This window comes from Branchiostoma floridae, chromosome 17 (assembly GCF_000003815.2).
Source record: "Branchiostoma floridae strain S238N-H82 chromosome 17, Bfl_VNyyK, whole genome shotgun sequence".
Classification (NCBI taxonomy): Eukaryota; Metazoa; Chordata; class Leptocardii; order Amphioxiformes; family Branchiostomatidae; genus Branchiostoma; species Branchiostoma floridae.
The window spans coordinates 15,292,687-15,308,638 of record NC_049995.1 but is presented as its reverse complement, the minus strand read 5'-3'; the positions used below and the strand labels follow the sequence as shown (position 1 = coordinate 15,308,638).

Below are 15,952 nucleotides of genomic sequence, written 5' to 3'. Positions count from 1 at the left end.
CTATTAAAACTGCTAAGGTACTAACAGACGTTGGTCTGAAAGATGTGTTACTACAAATTTCGAAATATTTCTATTAAAACTGCTAAGGTACTAACAGACGTTGGTCTGAAAGATGTGTTACTACAAATTTTGAAATACATGTATTTCTATTAAAACTGCTAAGGTACATCATACTACATGTTTGATTGAAATTGACTGAAGAAAACATTTCTTTTGGTTGGTCCCATGGCAAGAATACTGCTATTACTACAATCTATGGAAGAAGACTTGAACCTATTTCCTATGCTACAACCTTGCACATATGAAAAGTTCGTACTAATAAGATATACAAAAGCAAGCACTAATAACTTATACATAATTATCACTATGTAGTACAAATGCTCCTTTGCTGTGGCATCAAGCTTTCTTTGAGATCCCAAAGACACTTGAGTTTTGCTGTAATGTCCTTTATATTGCTTATACATTGTGTTGCTTGTTACTACCTAGAGGAAGACCTGGAGTTGACTTCCGATTTTGCAACCATTCGTCCTCTACGGTCTTCTCTTTCGTTCGTTTCTCCGTTCATGTAGTGAATCCCTGGCGTGCTGCTACGACTTGAGGACAAAGAGCTGTCCAGCGGAGAGCTCACGGAGTGCCCGTTCTTCATGCTCAGGTCCTGCGGGGCTGCCTCTGGCGACAGGTGCCTGTTTGTTTGCGCAGTGGCGGCAGAGGATGGTTTGGGGGTTGCCCCCTGTTGTGGGGACAGTGCCCGCGCCCTTTTCCGCCCTGGTGTGTGCTGAAGAACGTTCTCGAGTCTCTCGAGACGACGCTTCAAGGCCTGAGACTGACGCCGTCTCTCCGCACACTGTCTCTCTAGTTCTGTGAAGAAAGGCATTGAAAACACTCCTAACAACAATTTCCTACAATTAATGCAAAATATTTTAGCTCAGTACACTAACAAGTTCATACATTCATACAGAAGAAAACAATGATGTTTTATGTCATGCATACATATTTTTCCATTGACTGTTTTAGTGCACTATTCTAATGCATGCTCTTTAAATGCTCTTTATAAAAATGATGTCTTATCCTTAAGGTAGAATTTTCTGTAACACAACTCTTTGCTTTTTTTTTTCAGTAATAGACATTACATTTCCTGTCATACATAAAGTTTCTACTTGTGCAAATAAAATACTCAGTCTATCAGGTCTAACAAGTATATATACAATAGTAAACAAATAATACATTCAGTTTTTTTTCATTTGACATTTGTTGATTATTGTTTGATTGTTGACTTGATTCCATGCAGTGAGTTGTCACAGTCTGGGCACCCACTCATCCCCTCTTTAGAAAGTGGAACATTCCACCAGCTTGAGTCACTACCAAATATGGCAACATGGCCTTGAAACTTTTTTTGACCAAACATCCTTCAAATTCATTCCTTTTAAAATTAACAGTCAAATTTTCTTCTTTCAATGATATAAAGGGTAAAGGGCAATATTTCCAAATAAGAAGGAATTGTGAAAAAATAGTAACAATTTTTTGAAAATTTTAGTACCATATTTGGCATCATGCTCATATATATGGTCTGGGTCGGGCAAACCATATTTGGCAATCATGCCTATATATGGTCAGAAAAAGGGTTACCATATTTGGCAATCATGGCTAAATATGGTCAGGAACACCATACCATATTTGGTGCCATGTCCATATAGGGTCATGACTGGGCCGTACCATTAGAGGGGGTGAGTGGGTGCGTCGTCCCATGCAGTTTGGTTAGTTTAAGGTAATCATAAAATATTCACCCAGGATATGTGTGGAAGATTGCTGACCTTGCAGATCTCGGTTGTACTCTTCGACCTGCCTGTCGGCCTCGGTCTTCTGTTGGGCCAGACGAGCTTTTACCTCTTCCATCAGGCCCAGGCCATTCAGAACACTGGTCAGCATCTGGGCATCTACAAACACAGTACCAAACCTCCATTATTTTGTCTTATTTGTCAGTTTCATTATCTCTGTTGGGCCAGACGGGCTTTTACCTCTTCCATCAGGCCCAGCCCATTCAGAACACTGGTCAGCATCTGGGCATCTACGAACACAGTACCAAGTTATTTCATTTTATCTTTAAGTTTTAATGATTTCTGTTGGGCCAGACGAGCTTTTACCTCTTCCATTAGGCCAAGACCATTCAAAACATCTGAGCATCCACAGATAAAGTTCCAAAGATTTTTCGTGACATCTGCGGGTGAACTGTTTCTTCAATATTCACTAATTCACTATTATTCAGGCATACTGTCTTACACTGCCAAACAGAGCTTGAACTACTCTTCTTCTCCTACCACTCAAAACAAATCTGGTCCTGGCGACTTGATGCTCCTTCCACACCAACCACGCTTTTAAGGTGCACACTCGTTCTTCCCTCGCACCATCAAAGAGTGGAACGAAATTGAGCCTGGTGTGGCAGAGGAGGGGCCTCTCTCCTGGTAAAAACCAAATTGGGGAGGGCATTGCTCCATTGCTAATAATACCCACTAAATTCAGTTATGCTTGTCTAGCTCTGCACCCACAAATCAGTTGTTTATGATCCTAAGTGTCTTTCCCTTTTTCCCTATATTTATTTGTTCCGATCACTTGTTACTGACACATGTGCACTGCTAGTAATCCTTTTTGAAGGGGCATGGCAGTACATAAACTGATGAAGAAGAAGAAAGTAAACTGGTGAGGCCTTAGTCTGTGTAACACAAACTCCGTTGTCCAGGGCTTTAACTGGCCCCTCCCCACAGAGAAGCCAGCGGATGTTACTGGGCGGGCTGCTAAAAGCGAGATTTAATGAGGCTAGTAATGTCTGAAGTACCAACCTTCTGCAGTGCAGGACCCGTGCTGCACACACTGCTGTAAGTCAGACAGGGCATCAAATATCCAGGTGAAGATTCCGTCCAACACGCCCACTTCACGGATACCTGACCAGAACAGCAGGGAATCTGAAATCAAGTACATAATGTCTTATTTATGTACAGACAAGTAGTTCATTCTGTGAAACAATGTACCTAAATGTCTACCCATCATCACCTATGTCAAGACATTCTCTGATAAAAAGCAAGGACCATGATAATAGGCACACAGCAATTATTAACATCAACCAAATGTTTATTGGAGGTTCTATTCTAAATGTACTGAACCTAAGATGTTAGAAAGTTGATCTTTGACTGCAGAACAGCATTTGACATTTCAAATAGACAACCTGTGCAATCAATAATGTTTACACATCTTACATTTGAATGTTTAAACTTAACAGCATGCTCAACAGCCAAGCAACAAACTTAACAGCATCTAGTTTATAACTTATCTTAATTTAAGTCCTACTGTGTTCTTTTGAAGACCAGAAATTCAGACATCTTGAGAGCTAAGACAAGGTTCCTTACCTTCTGGAGACACAGGAGTAGGAGATGTTGGAGTGAATCGAGGAGTGGAGGCACTTAGAGCTGCAGCTGCTGCGTACAGCCTCTCTGCTGGAACCATCTAGAATAAAAAACAAACAAACTTCAAATCCTCAACAATCACAACATAAATACAGGCAATCAGAGAGGGCAGATTTCACCCACTCTGCCCTTATTACTTCCTGCTTTGTGATTCTTACAGTCCCATGTACACAGAATAAAATTGAAGATGTTTGGAAACAATTGCACTGTCAACATTTCAAAAAGAGAAACACAAAGATGAAAGAAACATACAAACACAAAGACAGACAGAATGTTTTTGACAAAATTTTTAACAAAATTACACACAACTGCAGTTCGTAACTTGGGAAACTTTCGAGATGTATTCTGTTTCTTAATCAACCTGGTAGATCTCGTCTTGAACTTTAAGAAGGTTGTAGGTACAGTAGGAAGCGATCTTAACAATAACAGAATGCTGTCTGACCCTCACTCTGTACACTCTGGGGGCTTGAGTCTTTTAGTAGTTTTACCACCAGTTAAGAGACTAGGTCCTGTCCTTCCGTTAGTATGTACTTACTTGGCCACAGTTTCTTTTTCATAATGTATTTAGCATACAGATATGACAGAAAGGAAGAAAGTTTCTTTACCTGTGGTATGCCCTGTCCTTCCGTCTGTACGAACTCAGGTGGCCGGAGCCCGCTGGCCTGCAGACTAAGCTGGAGCGCCACACCTGACGGCACGTCGAAGCGGTTACTGCGGCACGTCTTGGAGCACACCTGCTCGTGCTGGTAGTAATCCAGCTCACCTGTCTCCATCATTCGCCTGATGGACAGAAATATCATTTAATTCTTAACTTAATGGAGGCTCAGTAGACATGTAACTGTTTACAGTGGTGCAAGACTGCATTTTTTAGATGACATGTTAGATGAAATCGCATTTCTTAGATGATGCCCATTGCTGTACTTGCAACCAGAATCAGCCTTTCTGACGTAAAAAGATAACATTCATTAGCAATACACATTGGGACATTCTAATAAAGCAGAGTTGAGCTTAGTATCCATGATTATGTGTAGACATGGTTTGTTGTTTGTATATCCTCTTGAAAAAGTCCTCCTATTTGTCTTGGCCTCCGTCCATTGCCTCCCAAAAGTCCAAGTTAGTTGTGTCTTTCCGGATCTCACTTGACCATTACCACATACCCTTTTTGCATGTAAAAACTTTTGTACATAAAACTTTGTACTACAGTACTGTACTGTTCACAAGTTAATGTGAATTACTTATCCAGTTCAACCATGGATACCTTTGCTTCCTAACCTGTTGTATATGCAATGTTGAAGGGACTGTTGAACATGGTAAATATAACATATAAGTTGACAACCTACCTGATCATGGTTCCATTAATCCTGATGGCTCTCTTCCAGTCCTTCAGACCAGCTTTTCCCGCCTCCACAACAAACTCCTTAGGGGTCCTCATCATGCCATTGTACTGCAATAAAACAGTGGTTCATTACAAACTTGATCAAGACTTTCAAATTCTTACATATACATGTATGTTAGATAGGGCTGTGTACCTAAATACCCGTACCTGTACTGTACCTAAAAAATTGTTTAGGTACAGGTCCGGACCTAAACATCTGTGTACCTGTACCTGTACCTAAACAAACTAAATCACTATTAAACAACTTTTTAAGACTGCTGGACAAGTGACAATGACAATGATGATAATCTTGCAGTTGAAACTTAAGAAAACTTGCAAAGAAATTGTTTTGAGATTCAAATATGTAATTCCTCATTCAAAGATGACAAGAAAAGACAGCTACATGTTTAACTTACATATACTTGGTTAAACTTTTCTAGGTACAGGTGCAGGTCCGGACCCGTGTACCTGTACCTGAAATTTGTTTAGGTACACAGCCCTAATGTTAGACCATGATGATTTGAAGATACGGAGGACATCCTCTGGGAATCAAAAAAATTGATGTGAGCAAGCAAATGATAGAAAAAAAGTCTAAAAGCAAAGTTTCATTCATAATGAAGTCTAAGTGGACCCTGTTGAAAACCAGTGTATTAGCACTGAATAGGCTACCCAGGTGTTTGAAAATAGATAAACAAACAAACAAACGGTTGAACAAATGACTGAACACAGAGTATGGAATACAGAACAATAAGTTCTTTATTTCTGTTCTTTCATATCTTCTTTGCATGGGGGAATGACATTCTATTGATATTAGTATTTATTTGCCATACCTTTTTTAAATGGAGTGGCAGATATTTTCTCATTTTGCAACAAGACTTGGTTCACTGCACAGCACAAGTCATCATCTGCTACATTTTGTTCCAACACGCTTGTCTTCCTACAGAGTTCTCCATTGTAGAGTTGAGTGACAGCCTAAGATTTACACTTTGCAAGTGGCATTTTAGAGTTCACTTGTATGTTTTCACAAGGCCACGGTAACTTCCTGACCCAATTTGCTCTATAGTACAGTTCAGTAACAACTGTACATGTACATGCACGCTGTGCAAGTGGCATTTTAGAGTTCACTTGTATGTTTTCACAAGGCAATGGTACCCTTCTGTTAAAATTTGCTCTATTGTACAGTTCAGTAACAACTGTACATGTACATGCACACTGTGCAAGTGGCATTTTAGAGTTCACTTGTATGTTTTCACAAGGCAATGGTACCCTACTGTTAAAATTTGCTCTATAGTATACAGTTCAGTAACAACTGTACACGTACATGCATGCTGTGCAAGTGGCATGTTGTTAGAGTTCACTTGTATGTTTTCACAAGGCCAATGGTACCCTTCTGTTAAAATTTGCTCTATTGTACAGTTCAGTAACAACTGTACATGTACATGCACGCTGTGCAAGTGGCATTTTAGAGTTCAGTTGTATGTTTTCACAAGGCAATGGTACCCTTCTGTTAAAATTTGCTCTATTGTACAGTTCAGTAACAACTGTTCGCGTACATGCACGCTGTGCAAGTGGCATTTTAAAGTTCACTTGTTTGTTTTCACAAGGCAATGGTACCCTTCTGTTAAAATTTGCTCTATTGTACAGGTCAGACATCGAAGTTAGGGCTGCCCATTGACAAGCATGTTGAAATACACTGAATGAAGGCTTCAAAAAAGTACTAACCCATAGTTCAATCTTTAAAATTCTTCTCCACCAGAAAGTCACTTGGGTCTAGTTTATAAGCATTCAAAGAAAACAGAGGGTTGTTTGGCTCATTCTCGGAGAAAAGCTCGCTCTATGAAAGAAACCTCACCTTTGACCCATTTTCCCTCCTGATACAACCAGTAGCACCCTATAACTAAAACCTGTCCTTACACCAGCTGAACTGCTGAACTGAACAAATTTTGACCCAAACAGGAAAGCTTAGACCCTACCTGTCTCTTCTAACTCAAAAAGTCTCCAGATTGGGCAAAAATTTTCAAGGAAAAGAAGGATTTTCAAGGATTTTAAGTCACACCCAAATCGTCTTCCCATTTTTTGCCCTCTACCGCGCAACGCAACTCTGACGTCAGCCCTACTGGGTACCCGAATAAGGGAGTTGAGGAAAAATTATTATCCCAGCTGATACAGGGAGGGGATGCGATAGCGTTTCCCAAAGATGAACTGTATTGATTGCTCCCTTGGGAATTTAGAGCCAAATCTATACCCAGTGCACCACAGCTTACCCCATGCAATAAGGCATGTAAAGCAGTGGGGTAGTGTACCAAAAGTCATGTGACTTTTCCAAAATCCATAGGTGTTTATCTCTTAGCAAGTCTTAATAACTACTAACCATAGTCAGTTCTACATCTCTGATGTAAAATTGCAACTTTTCAATAGAGGGTTTTCTTTTTTTACAACTTTTTTTACTAGTTTTCATACAATGCTGTTTCAATGAAACTGGCAAACTGTACACACAAAACACAACATTACACAGCTGAAATGTCCCTACATACAGCAAAATCCTGTTTAATGGACAGCAAGTATTGCCCTGTACTACATTCAGGAGTATTATTTGCAATAGCTCCTCTTTTTAGGGTCTCATAGGATCAAAAAGTATCCAAGTCAGTGTTGCTGGGGGGGGGGGGGGTGAACACCAGTAGGGCACATTATGATTGGCAGGTCCTAATTGGTAAGGCATACAATTACATGGGACTAAATCATCATTAAGTCCATCATTTTCATTGAATTCATACCACTTTTGTAGTAATCTATGCTATCTGAGTTATTCCTGACAGCTTCCAATACATGCATGCACATACTTTATGCTGCAAAAAATCACAAAATATCACATTTTTGCTACATTTTTGGGAAATTCATGCACAAAACTGGGTCCACACTTGACAAAACCTCTTGTATACGATATTGCAACATGGTTTCAGCAAATCTGAGACAGCTTTATGGTTCAAAAGGCCTCAAATGCAAAATGGGGGTGGGGGGCAGTACAGGTCAGACATCGAAGTTAGGGCTGCCCATTGACAAGCATGTTGAAATACACTGAATGAAGGCTTCAAAAAAGTACTAACCCATAGTTCAATCTTTAAAATTCTTCTCCACCAGAAAGTCACTTGGGTCTAGTTTATAAGCATTCAAAGAAAACAGAGGGTTGTTTGGCTCATTCTCGGAGAAAAGCTCGCTCTATGAAAGAAACCTCACCTTTGACCCATTTTCCCTCCTGATACAACCAGTAGCACCCTATAACTAAAACCTGTCCTTACACCAGCTGAACTGCTGAACTGAACAAATTTTGACCCAAACAGGAAAGCTTAGACCCTACCTGTCTCTTCTAACTCAAAAAGTCTCCAGATTGGGCAAAAATTTTCAAGGAAAAGAAGGATTTTCAAGGATTTTAAGTCACACCCAAATCGTCTTCCCATTTTTTGCCCTCTACCGCGCAACGCAACTCTGACGTCAGCCCTACAGTTCAGTAACAACTGTACATGTACATGCACGCTGTGCAAGTGGCATTTTAAAGTTCACTTGTATGTTTTCACAAGGCAATGGTACCCTTCTGTTAAAATTTGCTCTATTGTACAGTTCAGTAACAACTGTATATGTACCTGCACGCTGTGCAAGTGGTATTTTAAAGTTCACTTGTATGTTTTCACAAGGCAATGGTACCCTTCTGTTAAAATTTGCTCTATTATACAGTTCAGTAACAACTGTATATGTAACTGCACGCTGTGCAAGTGGTATTTTAAAGTTCACTTGTATGTTTTCACAAGGCAATGGTACCCTTCTGTCACAATTTGCTCTGCTGTACAGTTCAGTAACAACTGTACACGTACATTGCTGTGCAAGTGGCATTTTAGAGTTCACTTGTTTGTTTTCGGAAGGCTACGCTCCTGTTTGCACTAGCTGGTACCCTATTCTCCACATTTATTTTCAGAGTCATACTCGAGTGCATCTTATAAACATGAAGTTTTAGCACTGTTACTCTGTCCACTCAACCCTGTCTTGTACAGGCTTCAAATACCATCTACACAGTCAGGTTTAGTGTATGGCTGACATCACGTTGTATTGCGCAGTAGAGGGCACAAAATGGGAAATACGATTTTAGTGCCACTTCAATTCCTTGAAAATCCTTATTTTCCTTGAATGCTTTTGCCCAATCTGGTGACTTTTTGATTAAAAAAGGACAGGTAGGGTCTAAGCTCTCCTGTATTGGTCAAAATTTGTTCAGTTCAGCAGTTTAGTTGGTGTAAAAACAGATTTGAGTTGATGGGTGCTACCAGTTGTATAAGGAGGGAACTTGGGTCAATTGTGAGGTTAAGAGTCTTTCATAGAGTGAGCTTTTTTTCGAGAATGAGCCTAACAACCCTGTATTCTTTGAATGGTTAAAGACCCAAGTGACTTTCTGATGGAAAAGAATTTTAAAGATTAAAATATGGGTTAGTACTTTTTAGGCCTTCATTCAGTTTATTTTAACAAGCTCTCCTATGGACAACCCTGACTCTGATGTCTACCCTGTAGTTACATGTAACATAAACTCTCATAATTCCACCAGGTTCGATAATACTGCCACAATCTTTTTTTGATGAACTTTAGTAAAATTCAACAAATAATAGAGTGGTGCAGGCAAACTGTGTTTGGTAAGGTAATTCTAAATTTTGCCTGCACCAAAAAAAGTATGCTGTAAGCCCAGTGGAATGTCAGCACTGGTACATGTGGTAGCAACAGTGTTAATAACAGAGTTAGCCTCTCCAGTGAACCAAGTCCTGCTGTAACAAGATCTCTTGTCTGGTACTTTGCAGGGTAACAGACAGGTCTTTTGTTTCTGTGTTGATGACTAGTGTTTTGGTACCTTTCTCTAGTGACCATGCATATCGATACAAGTCTGAGTACCATCCTAGTACGTTCATGCAAGGACACCTATAGTATTGAATCCCTAGACTATAAAAAAAAAGTATAGGCAATGTAGCAATATAGCAGGACCAGTAACTACTGCAACTACAGCGAACATGTACATTTTGCATGTGACTTATAAAACATGCGTTAAAGAAGGTTTGTGTGCACAGTCGACTCACCATAAACTGAAGTTGGGAAGACTTGTACACACCTGTACATACAAAGTAGGACTAGGTCTAGGAGATACTACAGTAGAACTTACTAGAAGCACAACGGATTACGGCACACTTTTGTTTATTGCACTGAGTCACAAACTGGTGCAATCCAGCTGTATAATTTTGCATTATTGCACCATCCAGATAATTGCACAAAATACGCTGGCATATGGGGCGTGCAATTAAACGGCTTCTACTGTGTACCTAAAAGATCTTAACACTTTTCTCCTAGCAGGCTCCTACCTTGATACATCTAGAGTGGATGCCAGGACAGATGAACTTCTTCCAGATCAGGAGCCCCTGGTTGTCCCCACACATGACGGGATACGCCACCTCATCGCCCCCCTCCCCATCGCCATCCTCACTCTTCACTGGAGACCTGGACCGAGGGTCCTCATTGGCTGCTTCCCTGGTCGCCATGGCAATATATTACCCAGAAACCTGTGCAAGGAACAATGTAGAGAAGTGGGTATATGAGATGTTGCCAAAAAACAAGACCAAATCTTTGTAGTCTGCAGTTTGCACTATCTGTGCTATCAACCCAAATGTGTGAAATTGACCTGGAGACCTATGAAAAAATGACACAGGGTACATATTTCAGGGACTTATAAAATTCATATGTACATAGGTATACTAAATGCAGCCCCATATGTTTAAAGCTATAGTGAAACAGCTAAGCTGTGGGTTTCAAAGTTCAAGGCTATCTTTGACACATGATGCCTATAAAAAAAGGCTATATGTAGATGACTGACAGATAGACTGATTTGATTGATTAATTGATAATAATTGCCCATACAAAACGGTTTCTAGGTGTAGCTCTCCTTTTTTGGGGCACTACCAAGATACATTTCCTTGAGGACATTTTGTATGACGTCAAGTAAAAGTTGTCAGAAATTTAATTTATCTTCCTATACAAAAGGAATAAAAGTTGGGGTATGTTTCTAACATGAGCACACATGTACATCATAGTACATGTAGTACACCATTTTAATGTGAACAAAAATAATTGCAGTGACACTCTCCTTTTTCAAATCCTAACAAACACCCCTACACAGAAATGGTATCTACCATTAGTCATTGTCATGTGATTCAGGCATAAGGGAACATCCCATGATGGAACTGAATAGTTGACCAGACAAGTTTTTTTTTCTGCCAATTTGAAATTAGAAAAAAAAATAAAAAAATTAGAAAAGAATAGGACTTAAATTACAACAACATAGAAAATACTGTTTTTTCAACAATCTGATGCCATTTATATAATTGAAACTTGTAACGATAGTAACAATTTAGAGACTTCCACAGGGCTCGAAGTTAACTATGTCCCGATGTCCCGGGGCCACTAAAATTTAGGCCGGGACAACTGAAAAATCTTTTGGGGACACTTTTGGGACAATAGGAAAATAATCAACGAATCAACATCAGAATGTCCGATCTCCCCGCGGCCCGCGGTTGTCAGGCGTGCGTACTCTGACTTACAGTTGTTGTAATACATAATTTCTGAAAATAGGGTTGGGACAGTCCATCCTCACTTCGGGACAGTTGAAATTTATTTTTGGGACAATGCTGGGACAGTAGGGAAAAAAGTTAATTTTGAGGCCTGCTTCCAGTACTACTACTAGTGCTTTGATTTGAATTACAACACCACTACACAAGGGTCAGTGATGTAACAATGTTTGTTGGACCTAACAACTGCACTCTTCATGTTAACAGTGACAGCGGAACAGCTCAGTTACAAGTCTACAACAGTCTTAATGAGAGTTGGCATCTGAAACTGTTAGTGTTACAGATGCATTTCTTATGATGTCATGTGGTTTTTCACTCACAAGACTCTCAAAGCAAAACACTTTTCATCGTAAATGCAGTACGTTATATGCCTAGCCCTGCAGCATTTCAAGTTGTTTGTCTGTTGAACATAAGAACCCATCACAATCATCATATCAAGGTGTAACTTAATGTGAGAAATTGTAATTTGAAAATCATGAAATCTTTCCACAAACATCCAAATTGCTACATGCTTCACAGCAAACTCAAGAGCTAGACAGTGGTGTATATCTTTTGAACCTGCAGAATTGCAAAGTTTTACAATATTTTCTTTACAAAGTTTTATAAAAAAAACTACTACACAAGACGAAGTACAAATCTCTGAGGGGTTATATTGCACCCAGCAATGCTAAAGCAACTAGTCTGTGAATGTGGGATAAATAAAAATGATTCTTCTTCTTTTACAATTTGTTCAGAGTAATTTGTAGTCTAACAATCAAGCATTGACAGAATTGAGTCCCTAATACAAATCTAGACTTTGATATTTACAGACATTGATTTTGTGTGTATAACGCTAGTTCACCTTTATCCGTAGGGTAACCATTGTAAGAACAATTGTATTAAGGGAAATCAAGTCGACAGCTGATGGTTTCAGACTGCAATATCTCAGAAATAGTACAATTTGAAACTACCTTCCATCAAATAGATACACTATCTCTGGGTACCCTATTTAGCAACACAACGGATATAGGTTACCCCTCAGATAAAGGTGAACTGACGTTAATGTTATGTAGTAAGTCTTGTGTACTTTGCTTAATCAATGGGCTGTGACAGTATGACAAAGACCTGTTAAGGAATCCACAACAATCACTCAGAACACAATTTGTTTACTGTAGCGTGTCACGTTATAGAGGTTGTTTATCTATGAGCTTTAGGAGGATGACATGGAATCTCTTTTTTTCAAAACAAAGACCATGTTGATTTGATTATAATATCATATATGAGTGACATGCAAACACATCAATTTTTGTCCAGGTGTTTGGCTCAGACCCCAGAGGTACTAGTACAGGGTTCAAATCCGGTGATATGCCACCAATCTTACAAACCTGGGATTCGAGATGGGAAAAGCACTTTACTCAACTTTCCTAGGAAAGTGCCTTGGATAAGACATTAAATATTCTGTTCGTTAAAGGACTTGCACATTTTAAATTTTTTCTTCTGTGTGATTTTAGTCATTGATTGTTTATTTTTTTCTCTTTCTTTCTTCGGGTCTGTTTTTTTAAAAATAAAACAAGTTTATTTATTTATTTGGAGTCTGGGAAAAAATGTTTTGTCTGTTATTATTATTCCAAAGTCCTTCTAACACTATTTCCAATGAAAGATAGGAAGGTCACACCACAGGCAGTGAAGTATATTATATAACTCAATGAGTTATATAATATATCCACTCAAGGAGGTTTTATAAAGTTCTTCTATAATCCCTTTATTCACCAAAGAATCCTCAAAGTATCAGCATAAGAATGAATGAATGTTTTGCAACTTCAGCGTGCGTTTTTCTGAGCCAGTCTGAGTCAGCAAATTGCATTAATTGGTTGCTTTATCTAGAAGTCTGTCATCTTTAACCCCACTGGGAGGGAAGTCGTGACATTTTTCGCCCACTTCCTCCTAGACCCCACCCCTGGGATACGTAACGTACCGCCCCCGTCTATAACGTACCACCCCCAGCCGCAGGGGACTTCCTGATGTGCGCTGCCTGCCACCGCATGAGGTCACCGTGGGGATGTGCATGCATGGTCACCCCGTACTCTGTTCCGCTTTTTCCACCCTCCAAAACATGTCCAGCATTTCAATGACTCAACCGGCCACTCGGACGACGTGTTGTATCTAAAACCAGCACCGCGTGAAAAACCCGTCGCCCGGATCGCAGAGAAAAAGGACGTGTCTGTCTTGAAAACAAGACGACCACGGCCGACTGGGCAGGACGCTGGTCGTAACACGATCCCCTGGCAGTGCTGGGGTGCCAGCCATACCTGCTGCTCCAAAACACCAAAAACTGCACCGAAATCCCCCATGTAGATCACAAAAACCGCAGCCAAACAACATCCTCTTTCGAAAGTTTGCAAGGAGGCAAGTTTTGGGAGAGATCTTGTGAGAGAAAACGGTGAAAATGTTAGTTTTTTTGTCTGCTCGCAGACGTGGTCACGCCAGGCCATTGGAATGTCTGTACGTGCGCAGCGTGACGTCAGCCGTGACTGACATGAAAGTCACAAGCCGCCGTCTGCAAACTTTGACACCGACGCAAATTTTTGCCCCAAAATCGCGAATCCTGACAGGAACTATCCATTTCTACTATAGTTACGCGTTCTCGACGTTCTTGCTGAGATAATCTGAGTCGGTAAAGCGAGATTTGAGCGAGGCATTCCGACACAGTCGTTGTTTGTTTCCGGCCGGTTAGGCCCCGACGCCCCCGTCCAACTGACGTAACGTCCCAAAACTCGACAAACTCCGATCTTCTCACGCTCAAATGCCGTACAACCTTGACCGGGAGACCCTTACCTTTACGCAGAGACGTCGGCACGGGTCGCACGGCGGATCGGAGCGCTCGGTCGCGGCGATTCGGGGCCGGAGCAGCCGTAGACGTGGCGCCGCCTGACGCAGGGAAGACGGTGGGAAGTGAGGCGCCGACGCACGGCGGTATTTATAGGGAGACGTGACGTCACCGTCCTGCACGGCTGCGATCACGCAAGGCGGGAAGCCGGGGCGGGGCTGTCCAACTGATGTCGTGTCCAGGGGGTGGGTCAGGATGGGAAGTATCAGGATTCATTCGTTCGTTCGTTCATTCACTCACTCATTCATTCATTCATTCATTCATTCATTCATTCAACCATTCATTCATTCACTCGTTCGTTCGTTCGTCCGTTCGTTGATTCATTCTTTCATTCATCACTCGTTCGTTCGTTTTTCATTCTTCATTCATCACTCGTTCGTTCGTTCATTCATTCAACCATTCATTCATTCATTCATTCACTCGTTCGTTTATTCATCCATTCTACACTCGTTCGTTCATTTACTCGTTCATTCATCCATCCATTCATTCATTCATTCGGAATTTGCTCAGGGAAAGAAAATGGGTTTATAAGGTGTTTATTTCTTTTATTCATTCATTCATTCATTCATTCATTCATTCATTCATTCGGAATCAGCAGAGTGCCATCGTTTGATTCATTCATTCTTCCATCACTCGTTCGTTCGTTCATTCATTCAACCATTCATTCATTCAGTGATTCACTCGTTCGTTTATTCACTCGTTCGTTTATTCATCCATTCCACACTCGTTCGTTCATTTAGTAGTTCATTCATTCATCCATTCGGAATTTGCTCAGGGAAAGAAATGGGAAGTATAAGGTTTTTGATGATTCTTTTATTCATTCATTCATTCGGAATCAGCAGAGTGCCATTGTTTGATTCATTCTTCCATCTAATCTCTCTTATCCCGATATGTGCGTATGTTGAACTTGAAGTAAATCTGGGGAAATGGGCTGGAAAAGGCGTTGTCTGATTCATTCATTTCCATCCATTCATTTAACCTCTCATACATTCAGTCATTTGACCTCAACTTCTAAAACTAATGACTCCATTTAGTTGCTCCACGTTCACTTTAAAATCAACAGAAAGACAAAAGTTAAAAATAAACAGGCTAAGGACAGAAACACTGAACTTCTTTGTATCGTATTACAAGCGATACTATAGGCCGCTACCAAGGGCGCCACTACAGTACTGCACAGTTTTACTCTCCAAGCAGAGGTTAGGCTCCGGCTGTTTTGTAACGTTTTTTTAGTCGTTTTTATCGGGCTTTCTATTTTTTTAATTTTATCTTGCTGTTTCAAAACGTTTGACTGGCGTACTTGAAAAATGACAAAATAGAAAGCCCGATAAATACGACTAAAAAAAAACGTGAAAAACAGCCGGAGCCTAACCTCTGCTTGGAGAGTAGCACAGTTTGGGATGGATCCAAGTTCGTTATCCTTGAAGACGAGGGAAAATATCCAGAACCTCATTGATGATCTACAGACTACTGTAAATGCATTTAATTTCGCGGTAGTGGGAAAAAGAACTTTTCGCGGTGGTTTTATTTCCGCGGTAACACCATAGACTGTAGTCTAATACCATAATACTTTTTAATAGAAAAATGTTCGCGTTGGTTTTAAGTTCGCGGTGAA

General features: G+C 40.4%; 1 protein-coding gene across 1 annotated transcript; it reads right to left on the bottom strand.

Annotated features, from left to right (window-relative positions):
- Positions 1-211: 211 nt before the first annotated feature.
- LOC118404361 (glucocorticoid modulatory element-binding protein 2-like) lies at positions 212-14,447 on the bottom strand. Its single transcript, XM_035803431.1, has 8 exons — positions 14,289-14,447; positions 10,215-10,412; positions 4,796-4,899; positions 4,061-4,235; positions 3,399-3,495; positions 2,835-2,957; positions 1,812-1,934; positions 212-858 (listed from the first exon to the last, which is right to left on the bottom strand). The coding sequence occupies exons 2-8, from the start codon at positions 10,389-10,391 to the stop codon at positions 479-481; spliced, it is 1,179 nt and encodes a 392-aa protein (XP_035659324.1). The 5' UTR covers positions 10,392-10,412; positions 14,289-14,447; the 3' UTR covers positions 212-478.
- Between the last annotated feature and the right edge of the window lie 1,505 nt (positions 14,448-15,952).

Coding starts and splice junctions, on each gene's coding strand:
- LOC118404361 (XM_035803431.1), bottom strand. CDS start 10,391: ATGGCGACCAGGGAAGCAGCCAATGAGGACCCTCGGTCCAGGTCTCCA. Junction 4,900..10,214: donor TCCACTCTAGATGTATCAAG/GTAGGAGCCTGC, acceptor GTTTTATTGCAG/TACAATGGCATGATGAGGAC. Junction 859..1,811: donor GTACAACCGAGATCTGCAAG/GTCAGCAATCTT, acceptor CTTTCTTCACAG/AACTAGAGAGACAGTGTGCG.